Source organism: Saccharomyces mikatae (assembly GCF_947241705.1).
Source record: "Saccharomyces mikatae IFO 1815 strain IFO1815 genome assembly, chromosome: 7".
Lineage (NCBI taxonomy): Eukaryota > Fungi > Ascomycota > Saccharomycetes > Saccharomycetales > Saccharomycetaceae > Saccharomyces > Saccharomyces mikatae.
In genome coordinates, this window is record NC_079262.1 from 359455 (window position 1) to 373649 (window position 14195).

At 35.9% G+C, this 14195-nt stretch overlaps 8 protein-coding genes across 8 annotated transcripts; 5 read left to right on the forward strand and 3 right to left on the reverse strand.

Annotated features, from left to right (window-relative positions):
- Positions 1-212: 212 nt before the first annotated feature.
- LIF1 (Lif1p) lies at positions 213-1493 on the forward strand (the record flags this gene model as incomplete). Its single annotated transcript, XM_056222633.1, has 1 exon — positions 213-1493. The coding sequence occupies one exon, from the start codon at positions 213-215 to the stop codon at positions 1491-1493; it is 1281 nt and encodes a 426-aa protein (XP_056082304.1).
- Positions 1494-1684: 191 nt separating this feature from the next.
- MF(ALPHA)2 (Mf(Alpha)2p) lies at positions 1685-2044 on the reverse strand (the record flags this gene model as incomplete). The annotated part of the gene is made up of 1 exon (XM_056222634.1): positions 1685-2044. One exon carries the CDS (start codon positions 2042-2044, stop codon positions 1685-1687), a length of 360 nt encoding a protein of 119 aa, XP_056082305.1.
- A 1263-nt stretch (positions 2045-3307) lies between these two features.
- Positions 3308-3797, reverse strand: MMS2 (E2 ubiquitin-conjugating protein MMS2; the record flags this gene model as incomplete). Its single annotated transcript, XM_056222635.1, has 2 exons — positions 3308-3710; positions 3787-3797. 2 exons carry the CDS (start codon positions 3795-3797, stop codon positions 3308-3310), a joined length of 414 nt encoding a protein of 137 aa, XP_056082306.1.
- A 324-nt stretch (positions 3798-4121) lies between these two features.
- On the forward strand, positions 4122-6275 carry MAD1 (coiled-coil domain-containing protein MAD1; the record flags this gene model as incomplete). The annotated part of the gene is made up of 1 exon (XM_056222636.1): positions 4122-6275. One exon carries the CDS (start codon positions 4122-4124, stop codon positions 6273-6275), a length of 2154 nt encoding a protein of 717 aa, XP_056082307.1.
- A 253-nt stretch (positions 6276-6528) lies between these two features.
- On the forward strand, positions 6529-7353 carry LCL3 (Lcl3p; the record flags this gene model as incomplete). The annotated part of the gene is made up of 1 exon (XM_056222637.1): positions 6529-7353. One exon carries the CDS (start codon positions 6529-6531, stop codon positions 7351-7353), a length of 825 nt encoding a protein of 274 aa, XP_056082308.1.
- Positions 7354-7500: 147 nt separating this feature from the next.
- On the reverse strand, positions 7501-9183 carry GUP1 (O-acyltransferase; the record flags this gene model as incomplete). The annotated part of the gene is made up of 1 exon (XM_056222638.1): positions 7501-9183. One exon carries the CDS (start codon positions 9181-9183, stop codon positions 7501-7503), a length of 1683 nt encoding a protein of 560 aa, XP_056082309.1.
- A 765-nt stretch (positions 9184-9948) lies between these two features.
- On the forward strand, positions 9949-12363 carry SCY1 (Scy1p; the record flags this gene model as incomplete). The annotated part of the gene is made up of 1 exon (XM_056222639.1): positions 9949-12363. One exon carries the CDS (start codon positions 9949-9951, stop codon positions 12361-12363), a length of 2415 nt encoding a protein of 804 aa, XP_056082310.1.
- Positions 12364-12720: 357 nt separating this feature from the next.
- Positions 12721-13872, forward strand: MIY3 (Miy3p; the record flags this gene model as incomplete). The annotated part of the gene is made up of 1 exon (XM_056222640.1): positions 12721-13872. The coding sequence occupies one exon, from the start codon at positions 12721-12723 to the stop codon at positions 13870-13872; it is 1152 nt and encodes a 383-aa protein (XP_056082311.1).
- Between the last annotated feature and the right edge of the window lie 323 nt (positions 13873-14195).

Consider the following 14195-nt stretch of genomic DNA (forward strand, 5'->3'; position numbering starts at 1 on the left):
AAATGTTCTCTTACTTGAAAGATTTCTATACATTGCTAATCATTACACGATTTACCGCCCCGAAAAAATACCCGGAAGTGCATTTTTAGAAACAATACACTAAAGGAACGTTTAAGCGATGGTCTTCAACCCATTTAGTGAATATAAGTGCGAGAACTGTGGTATTGCATGGCTTGTTTCAGTAAAATACTACTTGAGTGTGTAGCTACGCTATGTGCCCCCTAATGGAGTTCGTCAGTTGCATCCGTACGATCAATGAAGGAGCAGACAAAGATGATGATGAGCTTGGTCTCTGCAAGGTCCAGATCGAAGATGGGTGCAAGTTGGAAACATTGGATGAAATTAGTTTTTTAGAGGTTAGGATAAAAAGTATGACAGTGAGCGAGGGTACGGGTATCTTTTCCAAAAGTAGTTTTGGAATCAATGATGTGCGGATCTTTACTGGAGAGAGTATCGATGAAAGGTCCAAGAAATATGTGTGGTATGAACTGCTTAAAATGTTGACGGGCCACAAGGTTTACTTTGCGTCCTTAGATAACAAAATCATATTTACTAAGTGGGCATGTAGAATGCAAGATAATAAGGTGTGGAAGGTAGTTATGGAGTTGGAGTCATCGGGAATTATAAGAAGAATTGCTGAATTCACCTTACATGCAGTCACAAAGGGGGAGATTGATTTATTTGAAATGGCTGAAAAACTATATCAAGGTATATGTTATGTTAACGACTCGTACCGAAAGATAAAAGAAAGTGACTATAGCAATAGAAGTCGAGTCGAAGAACTGACCCAAGAAAGGGAACTATTGGATAAGCTTTTAGAAGAGCGCGATAAGAAAACCAGAGCAATGATGGTGACTCTGTTGAATGAGAAGAAGAAGAGAATAAGGGAACTTCATGGGATTCTCCAGCGAAATAATATCAAAGTATCTGATGGAGATATTTCAGATTCTGCGCTTATCAACTTGGAAATAGCAAATCCGATTTCTGAGTTGAATTCTCCAGGTAAGAGAATGAACCGAAGAAGGATAGTAGAACCTCAAAACTTGAACGGGAAGTTGCAAGATGCTAAGCGAAGAAGAGTTAGTAGCAAAATGACACACCGATCTGCGATCAAGGAGGAGGAGGATGATTTTGATGACTTTCAATTTTTTGGACTGTCAAAGAGGCCAGTTATTTCTAAAAAAAGTAAACTCAGTGAAAACGAGGACGATACCATCTCGCTTGGAAACGATGTAAGATCAACAAGTTCCCTGTCTGATAGTAGTGATGATAATCTGAAACACTTAGTGTCCTTAGAAGACAATGAGATTCAATTATCAGCAGACAAAATGAACGAAGTTTATGGCAGAGTTTCTGAGTCTGAATCTGAGACTGAAACAAGTCCAGAAGAAAAGAAGAGCCCGAACAATAGCGAACAAGATAGTAATGAAATGCAATTTTGTTCGCAGACAGAGTCGGAAACGGATATAGAAACGTATTCCAGCCATGGATGACAGAAACACCTATTAAAGAACGTTTTGATATTTTATTATTTGGAAGGTTACTTTATTTAAACAGCAAAAATATTGTTATATCAGTAGCGAGAAAACTCTGCTACTCGGATTAAAAGAACTAAGTAAAACTAGGATTTACACATTAACGTAGAAGAAGTCGAGAAAATTCATAAACAAGCTGGGGCCATAGCTCAGTACATTGGTTGGCCTGGCTTGAGTTGCAACCAATGCCAAGCGTTGGGGCTGGCTTCTCGTTTGTACATTGGTTGGCCTGGTCTCAAGCTTAGCCAGTGCCAGGCATCGGCCCTTGCTTCTCTTTTCGTCAGAGTGGTGTTAAGTTCTCTTTTCGCTTCATCAGCAATGGTAGTATTGATGAATAGTAATCCACTCGCAGTAGCATTACTGAATGGTAAAACGGCGATGTCATGGTCACCTCCCAAATCCAAGTAGCCAATAACAGCTTCAGCTGGGACTTGAGCGACATTTTCATCGGAAGTCGCAACGGCAAAAGTAACCGCTAGAACAGTGGAAAGAATAGAAGTAACTTTCATTATTTAGCTAATATTTGGTGTAACAAAAATGGACTCTAATGTTGGTTTTATTTTTCGATAATGTAGGATATAAGAGCGTATACTGGGACGTATTAATCTACAACAGAACTAAGAACAGTTTTTATAGGCGACAGTGCTTCGTCTTTATGTTACAAAATGCATAAAGTTTCATCAAGTTAAAGATAACTGTTTTTGAAACAGCTAAAATCTGAAACAGCAAAAAATAAACACGTTGTTATGGCACCTTGAGAAGAGCATTGAAGAGTTTGCTCATAAATGTTACATATCGTTTCTTAGTATTGATGTATCGATTAGGAAATGTAGGCGACAAATGTGAAGAGGAGGTAAAAAGAGGGAGGCAAGACAAGAGTTACCAATCTGCTAACGCTAACAACTAAACTGGTTGTTCATTGTCTCAGGAAACGTTTCCAGAAAAAACTGTCCTGTGGAACATACAGTTAACTAAGTGGTATTACCTATTTTGGACATCAATGGTTAAGTGAGCATTGACCAATTAGGAAAAATTGATCAAACATGCAGTTGATTGTATAGCAGATGCTGGAATAGAAATACTTTTGAAAACATATGACAGAATTTCCTCGGACAGTAAGAGCACTTCGCCTTGGTTCTCGTTAATGTTGTTAAGAGAAAGCATCTTGTAGCCCTACTCTCTTCCAATATGAGGTGTTACCCGGGTTTTACTTTATAACTTTTTTTTTTTTTTCAGTTCTTCAGCTATAAATAATAGGATGAAGCATCATCAATTATTTCACTAACTTATGTATATTTTGCCAAATATTTCTATATCTTTTTTTGTGGTTTTTATAACAGTAACGCAAATTTAACGGCCATTCGCAACATATACAGTATCTCATCGAGGTTGAACCCCTCCGGGGCGTTCTTGACCCATGAAGAATGTGGATTTGTGTTGTAATATATTTATTATTAGCTTGGACCGGAGAACAAATTTATCGATCTTGGGTGCAACAGTCCTTCTGTCGTCTGCTTTATAGCAGATCTAAGGGTTTACCTTCGTGTGCCCGGATGAGGACCGTTGCAAGGATTGATAATACATTTATATACATAATCATCGTAGTCAGTTAGTTGCGTAGTAACTCCCAATATGGATGAAGCAGTTGCTTGTTATAAAAACAATTAAGCTTGTTATCTAAATAGAAATATATCCAAATGTTTTACTGCTTGTATATATGAGTGGGACTTGAGGAAAAATGCTGCGAGTATTGTTTGGAGGCAAATAAATGATTAAAAGGTTTCACCTTCCTTTGGTTGGCGCAATTTCTTATTAGCTGGGGTTGCCATTTCCTTTCTAAGATCTAGTAATAGGGTTTCCATGGTGTAGGCTCTTTTCCAGCCACGCAATGTATGGAAATCTGTTTGGACCTCTCCTGTAGTTGGATTGACACATGGCAGGTTTATCTTGGAAATGAATGTAACTTTCGGTGGGGAATCTGGATAATTTGGGCCGCATTCTATAGATAGAGAATAGATTCTGTTCTCATGATTGCTGTGAGGGGGTCCTAAAATGGTACCGTTCCATTTAGTCATGGTAATATCGTCACTATCAGCAAGACCGTAACTGCATGATTCTGGGCCAAACCCCTTTTCACCCTTTTCCAGTTCTTCTAACAACCTAAAATTCCTTGGTCTTGTTTACAATACGGTGGTGAGCGTTGATTTGTTAGTATATGCTGGCATCTCTTTCAAAATATATAATAACATACACTTTTGACATTTTCGTGTATACACTGCTTTTCTCTACTTTCCATGCACAATATCAATAGTTTTGTTAAAAAGATTAAGTGTAATCAGTTGGCATTTGTATGAAGTTGATCTTCTTTTAGTATCTTTATTCCTAAAGGAGTTTTGAGAACTGCTAGTGCGTTACCCTAGGAATTCTTTCTTACAATTTTTCAATATTAATTTGAACAATAACAGTAAATACTAGCTGTACTAGCGGCATTGAATATTTTTGATCACACTAAATTAGCAGTCCACAAATCTGAAGTACACAATTATTCAAAAGCTTAGATCAAATCTTCATACGATTGGAAACAGAATGAGTAATAGTGGCGGATCTTCCCCGTTTTTAGAAAGTCCTGCAGATTCACCCGCTACGGACGGTACCAGTGGACAAAGCAACCGTCAGATACAGGCGTTGCAATTCAAACTGAATACTTTACAAAATGAATATGAGATTGAAAAACTGCAGCTCCAGAAACAGACTAATATCTTAGAGAAGAAATATAAGGTTACAATTGGTGACTTAGAGAAAGCATTGAATGACACGAAATACCTTTACGAGAGCAATGATAAATTGGAACGAGAATTGAGAAGCTTAAAGGAAAGCTCAACTAATTCAACAAATGATAAGGAGAAATGTATTCGTGAACTACAAACCAATTTGCAGAATAAAGATCTAGAAATGGAGAATCTAAGGCAGCAGTATGATTCCAAACTATCAAAACTCACCAACCAATGTGACCATTTTAAGTTAGAAGCAGAAAGTTCTCATTCTCTGTTGATGAAATATGAAAACGAAATAAAGAGGCAAAGCTTAGATATCAAAGGTTTGCAGCATCAAATGGTGGAAAAGGATGACGAGTTATCTTCACTGAAAGCTTCAAAGATGATAAACTCCCACCCCAACTATTCTACAGAAGAGTTCAACGAGCTCACTGAGATGAACAAGATGATTCAAGATCAAGTTCAATATACCAAAGAATTAGAGATAGCGAATATGCAACAGGCAAATGAATTGAAGAAATTAAAACAATCGCAGGATTCCTCTACCTTTTGGAAATTAGAAAATGAAAAACTTCAAAACAAATTGGAGGAACTGTACGTGCTGGAAAAACAACATGAAGAGCTCCAATTAGAAAACATAGATCTAAAATCGAAACTAACTAAATGGGAAATTTATAATAATAGCGATGATGACGATAATAATAACAACGGTAACAACGGTAATAATGGTATTAGTAATAATGATGAGGGAGAAGATGATGGTACTAATGATAACAATAATAACACTGAAAACAGCAACAATAACAGCGTGAAAAATAACCTGCACAATAACCCTGGAGAGATCATTCGTGACTGGAAACTTACTAAAAAGGAGTGTTTAATCTTAACAAATAGAAATGATAAACTAAGATTGGACAATAATAATCTAAAACTTCTGAACGATGAAATGGCTTTAGAGAGAAACCAAATACTAGACCTGAACAAAAATTATGAAAATAACATAATAAATTTGAAGAGATTGAATCACGAGTTAGAACAACAGAAGAGTCTATCTTTCGAAGAATGTCGATTACTGCGAGAGCAATTAGATGACTTATATTCTACACAGAATAATGCCCTACTAGAGGCGGAAAATAAAGAGACGCATGTTTCGAATAAGGATATAAACAAAGACATGAACAATTTGCTTGATACATATAAAAATAAAACGGAAGATTTAACAAGTGAGTTAAAAAAACTAAATGATCAATTACTATCAAATTCCGATGATGTGGAAACTCAAAGAAAAAAGAGAAAGTTGACAAGCGATCAAATAGGTTTGAATTATTCGCAAAGGCTCAATGAATTGCAACTTGAAAATTTGAAAGTGTCGAGAGAGCTAAACAAAGCACAAACTACCATTCAATTATTACAAGAAAAATTAGAAAAGTTAACTAAGCTAAAAGAGAAAAAAATCCGTATATTGCAATTACGTGATGGCCCTTTCATAAAAGATCAGTTTATTAAGAAAACCAAATTAAATCTTTTGGAAAAGGAAAATGCGGATTTGCTAAATGAATTAAAACACAATAATCACAATATTGAAACAGTACCTATTTCTGTTTACGATTCGCTGAACTTCGAGCTGAGACAGTTCGAACAAGAAACTTTCAGATCAAATAAAAGATTATCCAGACTAAAGCAAGTTTTCAACAAAAAGTCACTGGAGTTTATTGACGTTGTAAATTCATTATTAGGTTTTAAATTGGAATTTCAGCAAGATGGTCGCGTAAAAATACTCTCCTGTTTCAGACCCGAAAAATATTTGGTTGCTGACCTAAACGAAAACACCTTAAAATCTAACCTTGATGCTGATATAGACGGTTGGGATGATCTTATGAATTTATGGGTAGAAGAAAGAGGTCAGCTTCCCTGCTTTTTAGCAACAATAACACTGCGTCTTTGGGAACAACGGCAACCAAAATAACGTATATAAATTTCGAATAAATAATTGTAACCGGTTTAATAATATCAGGAATACTTCTACATAGACTCACTTGTGGGATACGGAGCTCTTAATCCTTTCATCCCTGTTGGATTTTAAATGATTCTTGTTTTAGCATGCAAAAAAAAAAAAAAAAAAGTGCTAGAAGAGCATAAACACATCATATATGACAAACTATCGAAATAGGAAGACCATTATTTCATAGCCATTGAGGTATCATAAATGCATTTGTGATATGAGGGAAAGTGGATCTTATTTAGAAAAACCTACTGATGTTGCTGTACTCTCAATCATTCTTACGGGTACCAGTTTAACATTGATCTACACATATAAAAGGTATCTAGCTCAATTCAAAAGGACAAATGATATACCGCGACGCATATTCCGCAAACGATGGCTTTATGGTAAGGTGACATCTGTGGGTGATGGGGACAACTTTCATTTTTTTCACATGCCAGGTGGTACCAGAGGTGGATGGGGTTGGTTACGAGCCGTTCCACAAATGATCAAGAACGATTCAACGGTAGAAAAGCTTGTTGGAGGTGATGGAAACATAAGTTTTTTCAATTTAAATTGGATTATGCATAGGAAATCTGATAAAAATAAAGTACAAAAAACCAAAAGCCAGTTTTTAAAGCTAAATGTTCCCTACAAAAATAGGAAAAACCTGCCAACTATTCCTATAAGGTTATGCGGAATCGATGCCCCAGAAAGAGCACATTTTGGTAATCCAGCTCAGCCGTTTGGTAATGAGGCATTAATTTGGTTACAAAACCGAATACTGGGAAAAAAAGTATGGGTTAAACCTCTGTCTATAGATCAGTATAATCGCTGTGTGGCTCGAGTGTCGTACTGGGATTGGTATGGTGGCTGGAAAGATTTAAGTTTGGAAATGCTTAAGGATGGGTTAGCAGTTGTTTATGAGGGAAAGGTGAACACAGAATTCGATGGTAGAGAAGACAAGTACCGTTATTATGAGTTTTTGGCCAAATCAAAGAAAAAGGGTCTATGGGTACAAAATAAATTTGAAACTCCAGGTCAATACAAGAAACGTATTTGAAACTCGTTATTCAAAGGTATATTTAGATATTCTTATGGTGTATTGATGGAATACTGCACTTTCCTCTCAATAGATTTTATTTTCCTATGTATATTAATAGATAAAATACACACTTGATAGCAGACTTATAAATTAAAAACCAGCACATTAACATTTTAAGAAAATCCCATGCCTCTTTTCTTCCTCTCTAATTTCAAACATTATTTGAACTGCGATAAACAAACTAGCGCTTGCCAAAATAACAAATTTGAAGCCAGAAACGGTGCAAAACATATCGCTTAGCAGTTTTTTAGTACCATCAGTACCCAAGCAGAATCCAAATAGATTAGCGATCATCATTACCCATATGTTGAAAACAGCACCAATAGCGCAAACATGTCTGTACCAGACTGCGTCAGTATAATGAGAGAAAACTTGGGTAGCAAAAATTTCCGGCAAGAGGAAAAGAACGATTAACCAACCCCATAATAATAGCTTTAATTGAATGTCATGCCATATAGCCACAAAGGAAAATACAGCTAAAGATGTCAGTATTCTGTTTTTTGAGCCGCCTAGAGGAATATATATATAACGGACAACCCATTTATTATAGCTTCTATGCCAAGCTCTCCAAAAAGCTAACGCACTGTAATTGTTATCAACACACCTGATCATGTTTTCAGGTGTATCGATTCCATCTATTAAAGCCCATAGTCTAAACAACCTCCATGGAATAAGAAGCTTCAGCCAAATAATATTCAGATTAAATAAGCCAATCATGGAAATCTGGAAAGGGGTATCATTTTCCCAAGCTTTGGTTTTTGATATTGCCACTACGTAAAGGAAATGTAAAATGAACTCCATAGATAAGATAGCAATAATGAATCTCATTGCATAGTAAGAGATAAATTTGAAATTAATTGATGGCAAAGTATGTTTCGATTGGTATACATAATCATTGAATGTAATGATGGGGCCAGCAATGAAAAGCGGGGTATAAGTGACATATGCAATGTAATTCATTAAGTTGTAGTCTTTAATTGGGTGGGCAGCAGTTAGCCTAGCACGTTCGTTGAGCATAATTGCCGATTTAGCTTCCTTTGATTCGTAGGACGGGTTCTTCTTCGTTTGGAAATTCTCCCATCTTTCTAAAAAGTCTAAGTTGTAACTTAAAACTCTCAGGAGAGTAAAGTTAAAAAAAACGTCCCATCTTGGAATAATACCTCTATACCAGTGATCTAATGGGCTCAAAAGAAAGCAAAGGTTGCCGAATGGATATGTTCTGAAGCTGTCATTAATGAAAAGCGTAGAAATACCATAAATCCAAATGCTGACAGTAGCTATTTTTCTGTAATTCTTGAATGCATGAGCTATAGTATATAAAATTAGCATATGGGTTAAAATTCTTATCGAATTGACACCGTGAGCAGCCACCAGGAAGATCAAGCCAAATACTAGATCAAATCTTAATTTAGTGATATTTGTTGAATAAAGAACGACACGTTTTATGCAGGTGTGAGCAATCATTAAAATCGACAATAGTGCAAAATTGTCTCTGAAAAATCTGTATTGAGAATCACTATTATCCACTTTCCTACCAAATAACCAACCTTGAGATAAGAGACGTTCGTATCTTGTATAGTTTGGGTTTTCGGACGAACTAGCCTGTAATCCAGCATAGAACATTAGTGGAACCACGACTATAAAGGCAACATAGTATAATTTGAACTCGGTGGTTCTCCATAGCGATGGCTTCGTTGGGGGAGAAGCACCTTTTCTCGATGAGGGTTTGATTCTTGAATCTAAGCCCTCAGAAGTAACCAGTGGAGCCAAGATACTAACCAGTGACATTATTTGCAATTACCTCTTTATAAAAAACAGATTCTTGATATTCTTTTGGATTCCTATAGTGAAGATCTTAACATTGCAAGTAATGTGGTATATGTATTTTTACTCTTCAAATGCCCTTTTTAACACCTGCTAGTTAATAATGAAAATCACACCCACGCACCCTTAATTAGGTTCAAATAAACATAGTTACTCGAGTGTTTATTTATTCTTTGGCTTTGGTGTCCAACACTTGGTTCTACCAAGCTCATCTAATATTCAGGTTGATTATTTAGTCTGAAGGGGTAATTCTAAGTCTTTTTATGCCAAAATTAATATTTGCATTCAAAACTAATAAAGATGATGTGCATCTGCTTTTTAAATATACAAGAAAAAATGTTCACATTTCAATGCACTCCTTTTTTACCATGAATCTGTTGTGTTGCTGCGAATACTTCGATAAATTCACCAGTTCTCTTGCCTGTGAATTTCGATGCTTCTTTGTTTATATATTTCTCGAAACTCATTATAAGAGGTTTCCACAGTCCAAAGTGGTAATAGAAGGTTTTTATTAAAAAACTAAACTAAACATGATTAAATATTTTTTTCGGTTCGAACCTCTTGCTGCGTGAAAAAAGGGTATGGAAACCATGAAAAAATGGAAGCCAAAAAGGATATACTATCAAAACAAGTTTTGAAAACATTATTGAGAGCTACAACTGTTTAAAATAGTGGCATCTCCAACTGTCATATTCCAAAGGCCAAAGAGGTACCTTTTAATTGGAAAAGATGATGTTCTGGTCTTCAAAGACAGGTATCACGTCCAAGTATTCATTCTCATCATCACCAACATTTACTGCCGAACCATGGAGCATTTACACAGGTCGCCCAAAATCATCATCTTCATCTTCACCTTCTAAAGTATCGATATTCATGTTTGATAAGAAGCAGTTCGAGAATTACTTGTTGCATTATGGCATTATTAAATCTAAATCAGGATCTAGAGATAAAGTGCTAATACAAGAAGCTTACGAAATATTAAGAAATCAGGCTAATAACTTGGCTAAGCTCAAACATCCGAATATCCTGACCATAGTTGAACCACTGGAAGAGCATAGTAAAAATTTTATGTTCGTCACTGAGTTCGTCACAGGTTCACTGGACACTGTATTCAGAGAAAGTGATGATGAAGAGCAGAATTTCTTGCAAGGTCATGTTAAGGATAATATTGTGGTCCAACGAGGTATACTACAGCTAGTAAATGCCCTTGATTTTATTCACAATCGTGCAAGTTCTGTGCATTTGAACATTCAACCTAGGGCAATATTCATAAATGAAAATTCTGACTGGAAAATTTCTGGCTTGGGTTATTTAGTGAAAATACCACCAGGAACAAATACCTCCGAATATTTTCTACCCCAGTACGACCCTAGAGTTCCTTCATTTATGCATTTGCAGATGAATTATACGGCCCCAGAAATTGTATTTGAAAACACCTTAACATATAAGAATGATTATTTTTCATTAGCGTCATTGATTTATTTCCTCTACAGTGGCAGAGATTTATTTCACGGAGAAAATTCTAGCACTGAATATAAATCGGAGTATAGTAAGTTTGAGAGTAAAATTAGTACAATGTCATGGGATAATATATTCAATAAGGTTCCACCAAAGCTAAGATATTGTATGCCCAAACTGATGAACAGAGACATATATTCCAGGTATGATAATATTACACTAATTTTAGACTCTGAATTTTTCCAAGATCCATTAATCAAGACTCTAAATTTCCTAGACGATTTACCCAGGAAGAATAATGAAGAAAAATATGTATTTCTGGAAGGTCTCGTAAAGTTGTTACCAGAATTCCCACCGGCATTATTACAAAAGAAATTTTTACCAATTCTGTTGGAATTGTTAAGTCAGTTTTGTGCTGAAAAAATGGTAAATGAAAAATGCGTTGATAAAAACTTGGAATTAATAATCAAAATAGGGTCGACCTTGTCCCAACTCTCCTTCCAAGAGAAGATTTATCCGGTTTTATTAAGCGATACGAATTTTCCGATCCTATTGAAGGATGCCACCGTTTGCTTAATCGATAACTTAGATACATTAAAGCAAAAAGTCAAACGTTCCGATTTTTTGGAAACTTTACTAAAGCCATTATTTAACTATGTTTTGCGTGACTCAGAAAGTGACATTAACGTAGTGTCTCAAGAGAAGCTTCTATCACAAATTCCATTAGCTTTAGAGGTACTTGATTTTCCTACAGTGAAACAATTTTTGTTACCATTATTATCTAACCTATTTACCAAGACAACAAGTTTAATGGTGAAAAACACATGCGTGACATGTTTTCAAATCATGATAGAGCACAAGTCCATTGATTCTTATACTTGCTCAGAGACTATTTTACCTTTGTTTAAATCGATGAAGACAAGAGATCCAAGAATTTTATCTAAATTATTAAAGCTTTTCGAAACCGTTCCTCTGATCATTACCGAGGAAATCACACTTGTTGACCAGGTATTGCCTCTGATGTGGAATTATTCTATGGCTTCAACGCTAACAAAGTCCCAATATTCAGGATACACAAAGGCCATTAACAAAATGTCATCAGATATTCAGAGGCATCACATTGCCAAATTAAGTGACAAAACTAATGATAATGAGGAAGATGCCTTTCACAAAGTCATTGAACCAGCAATCGTTAAGAAGGAAGATCCTGAGACAATCGCGGCCAACAATATTGAAGTAGCAGCGATGAAACCAGTTAAAAAGATAAGTGTGCCCTCTTATAAAAAAACACCATTACAATCCAAGAGTACTTCGAGCCCCAAACCTTTAAATCCTAAGAGTGCCTTAGCAACTAGAGGCTTTACGACCAGAACGTTAAACCATCCCGAACAAATTCCATCAAGCCAGCTCAGTTCCAGAGTCGTAGGTAATAGTGTTACCAAAAATATTTCACATACTAAGCTGGAGGATGAGTTCAACGAGTTCCAATCATTTTCAAGCACGGGAAGCGTACATCATAGCTTCGAATCGGCCGATGTCTGGATGAAGAGTACTCCCAGTCCTACCCCAACATCTATAAACAATAATAACCTGCCACCCGGGTTTTCAATTTCGTTGCAACCAAACAAAAAAAAGGAAGGTTCTACTGAAACTGTCCCAAATAATACATATGGATCTTTAATATAGTTTATCAGCCTTAAAAAGATGAAATAGATTTGAAGGTGCACATACCACAAATTTAGTAGTTAATTGTATTAGTAAATAAATAAACAAATTAATCCTCGAACTTTAATATCTCTCTAGAAGAGTTAGCGTCAGTTCTGTGTAAACCACCAAGTACCGGCTACCAAACAAATTGCTATTTTTTCTGACACCGTGCGAGATCAGGGGAACAACAAGTGAAACAAATGAAGAAAGGTTGAAATAAGCATACCAAAATTCAATATGGGCGAGACGTAGAGGAAATATACAAAGTCGAACTTGTTGAATAAAGAACGTTACAATTTGGAGCTCTCTTTTAATAGTTTACAGAAATAAGCAAGTATGGATGTCTCATTTCTAACCAAAAGTGTTCAAATTAATGGTACACAATATAAGATACTACTTCAAAATGGACAAGGTAAATGCGCACTGATTGCCTTAGTGAACGTTTTATTGATCTCGCCTGCCCATGCACGTTATTCCCAAGAAATTTGCAAATTGGTGAAAGGCAAGGAAATTGTTACTTTAAATGAGATCGTACAAACTCTAGCCGATATGGGTGTTCAAAACCCCAATGGTGCTAGCGTAGAAAAACAACAACTACTTAAAATTCTACCACAACTATATAGCGGGTTGAACATTAACCCAGAATTCAACGGGTCTTTTGAAGATGGGGTGGAAATGTCACTTTTCAGACTCTACAACGTCGGAATCGTGCATGGTTGGATAATAGATGGAGACAATGACCTAAACGCCTATGAACACGTATCAAAATATTCTTATATGGGCGCTCAAAAGGTTCTGGTGCAGTCGTATGAGATCCAGAAAAATAATGCACAATTTGAAAACGATGAACAAATTCAATCCGATGCAACTTACCTAAAATCCTTTTTGGCAAGATCTGCTACTCAATTAACTGATTATGGTCTGAATCATCTAAAAGAAATTCTGGTGGAGAGATCATATGCCGTGCTTTTTAGAAATGACCACTTTTGTACATTATACAAGAACAATGGCGAATTGTTTACTCTGGTCACGGATCCTACTTACAGAAACCGCAAAGACATAAACTGGCAGTCGCTTACATCCGTGAATGGATTACAAGATTCTTATTATACTGGAAACTTCATTCCCACAAGTCTGGAAAGAACTGATACTACTGCTACTGGACAAAATGATTCCTATATTTCTAACCCGTTTAGTGATCAGAACACAGGACGAGTGACCACTAATCAAGGCAATAGTGGAGCAAGTGGAATACAACAGATTGAAGACGATGAGGAATTGGCAAGGAGATTACAGGAACAAGAAGATATGCGTGCGGCAAGTAACATGCAAAATGGTTATGCTAATAGCAGTAGCGATAATCCAAGAGAAAGATTCCAAAGATCTGAAAAGAACTCAAAGAAAAACAAATTTCTTTCCTTCAATGGAAGTAGTGATGGTAAAAACAGGAAAAGAGACAAGTTGAAGAAAAGCTGTGTAGTTATGTGAAGCTATTCTTTTTTTTTTTATTGTATTTTTTATACTTATAGAATAACTCTTTGTAGGTGTCGCCACGTTAGCTCCTATTTTTGATTTTACTATTTTGTAATTTCGTATAACTATACTTCACTCCTTCACAATATTCAACTTAGTTATAGACCACATAGAGCATCATATTATAATATTATTATCTTTTCCACTGTCACCTTTGGTGTTTCTCCAAACAAAAACGCATGAAGAAACTCCGAACAATATACTGTAGCGGAAACTAATCTTTTTGGAGGATCTTCGCAAACTACAATAATAGCTAAAGTAGCAAATAATCTTGAGTT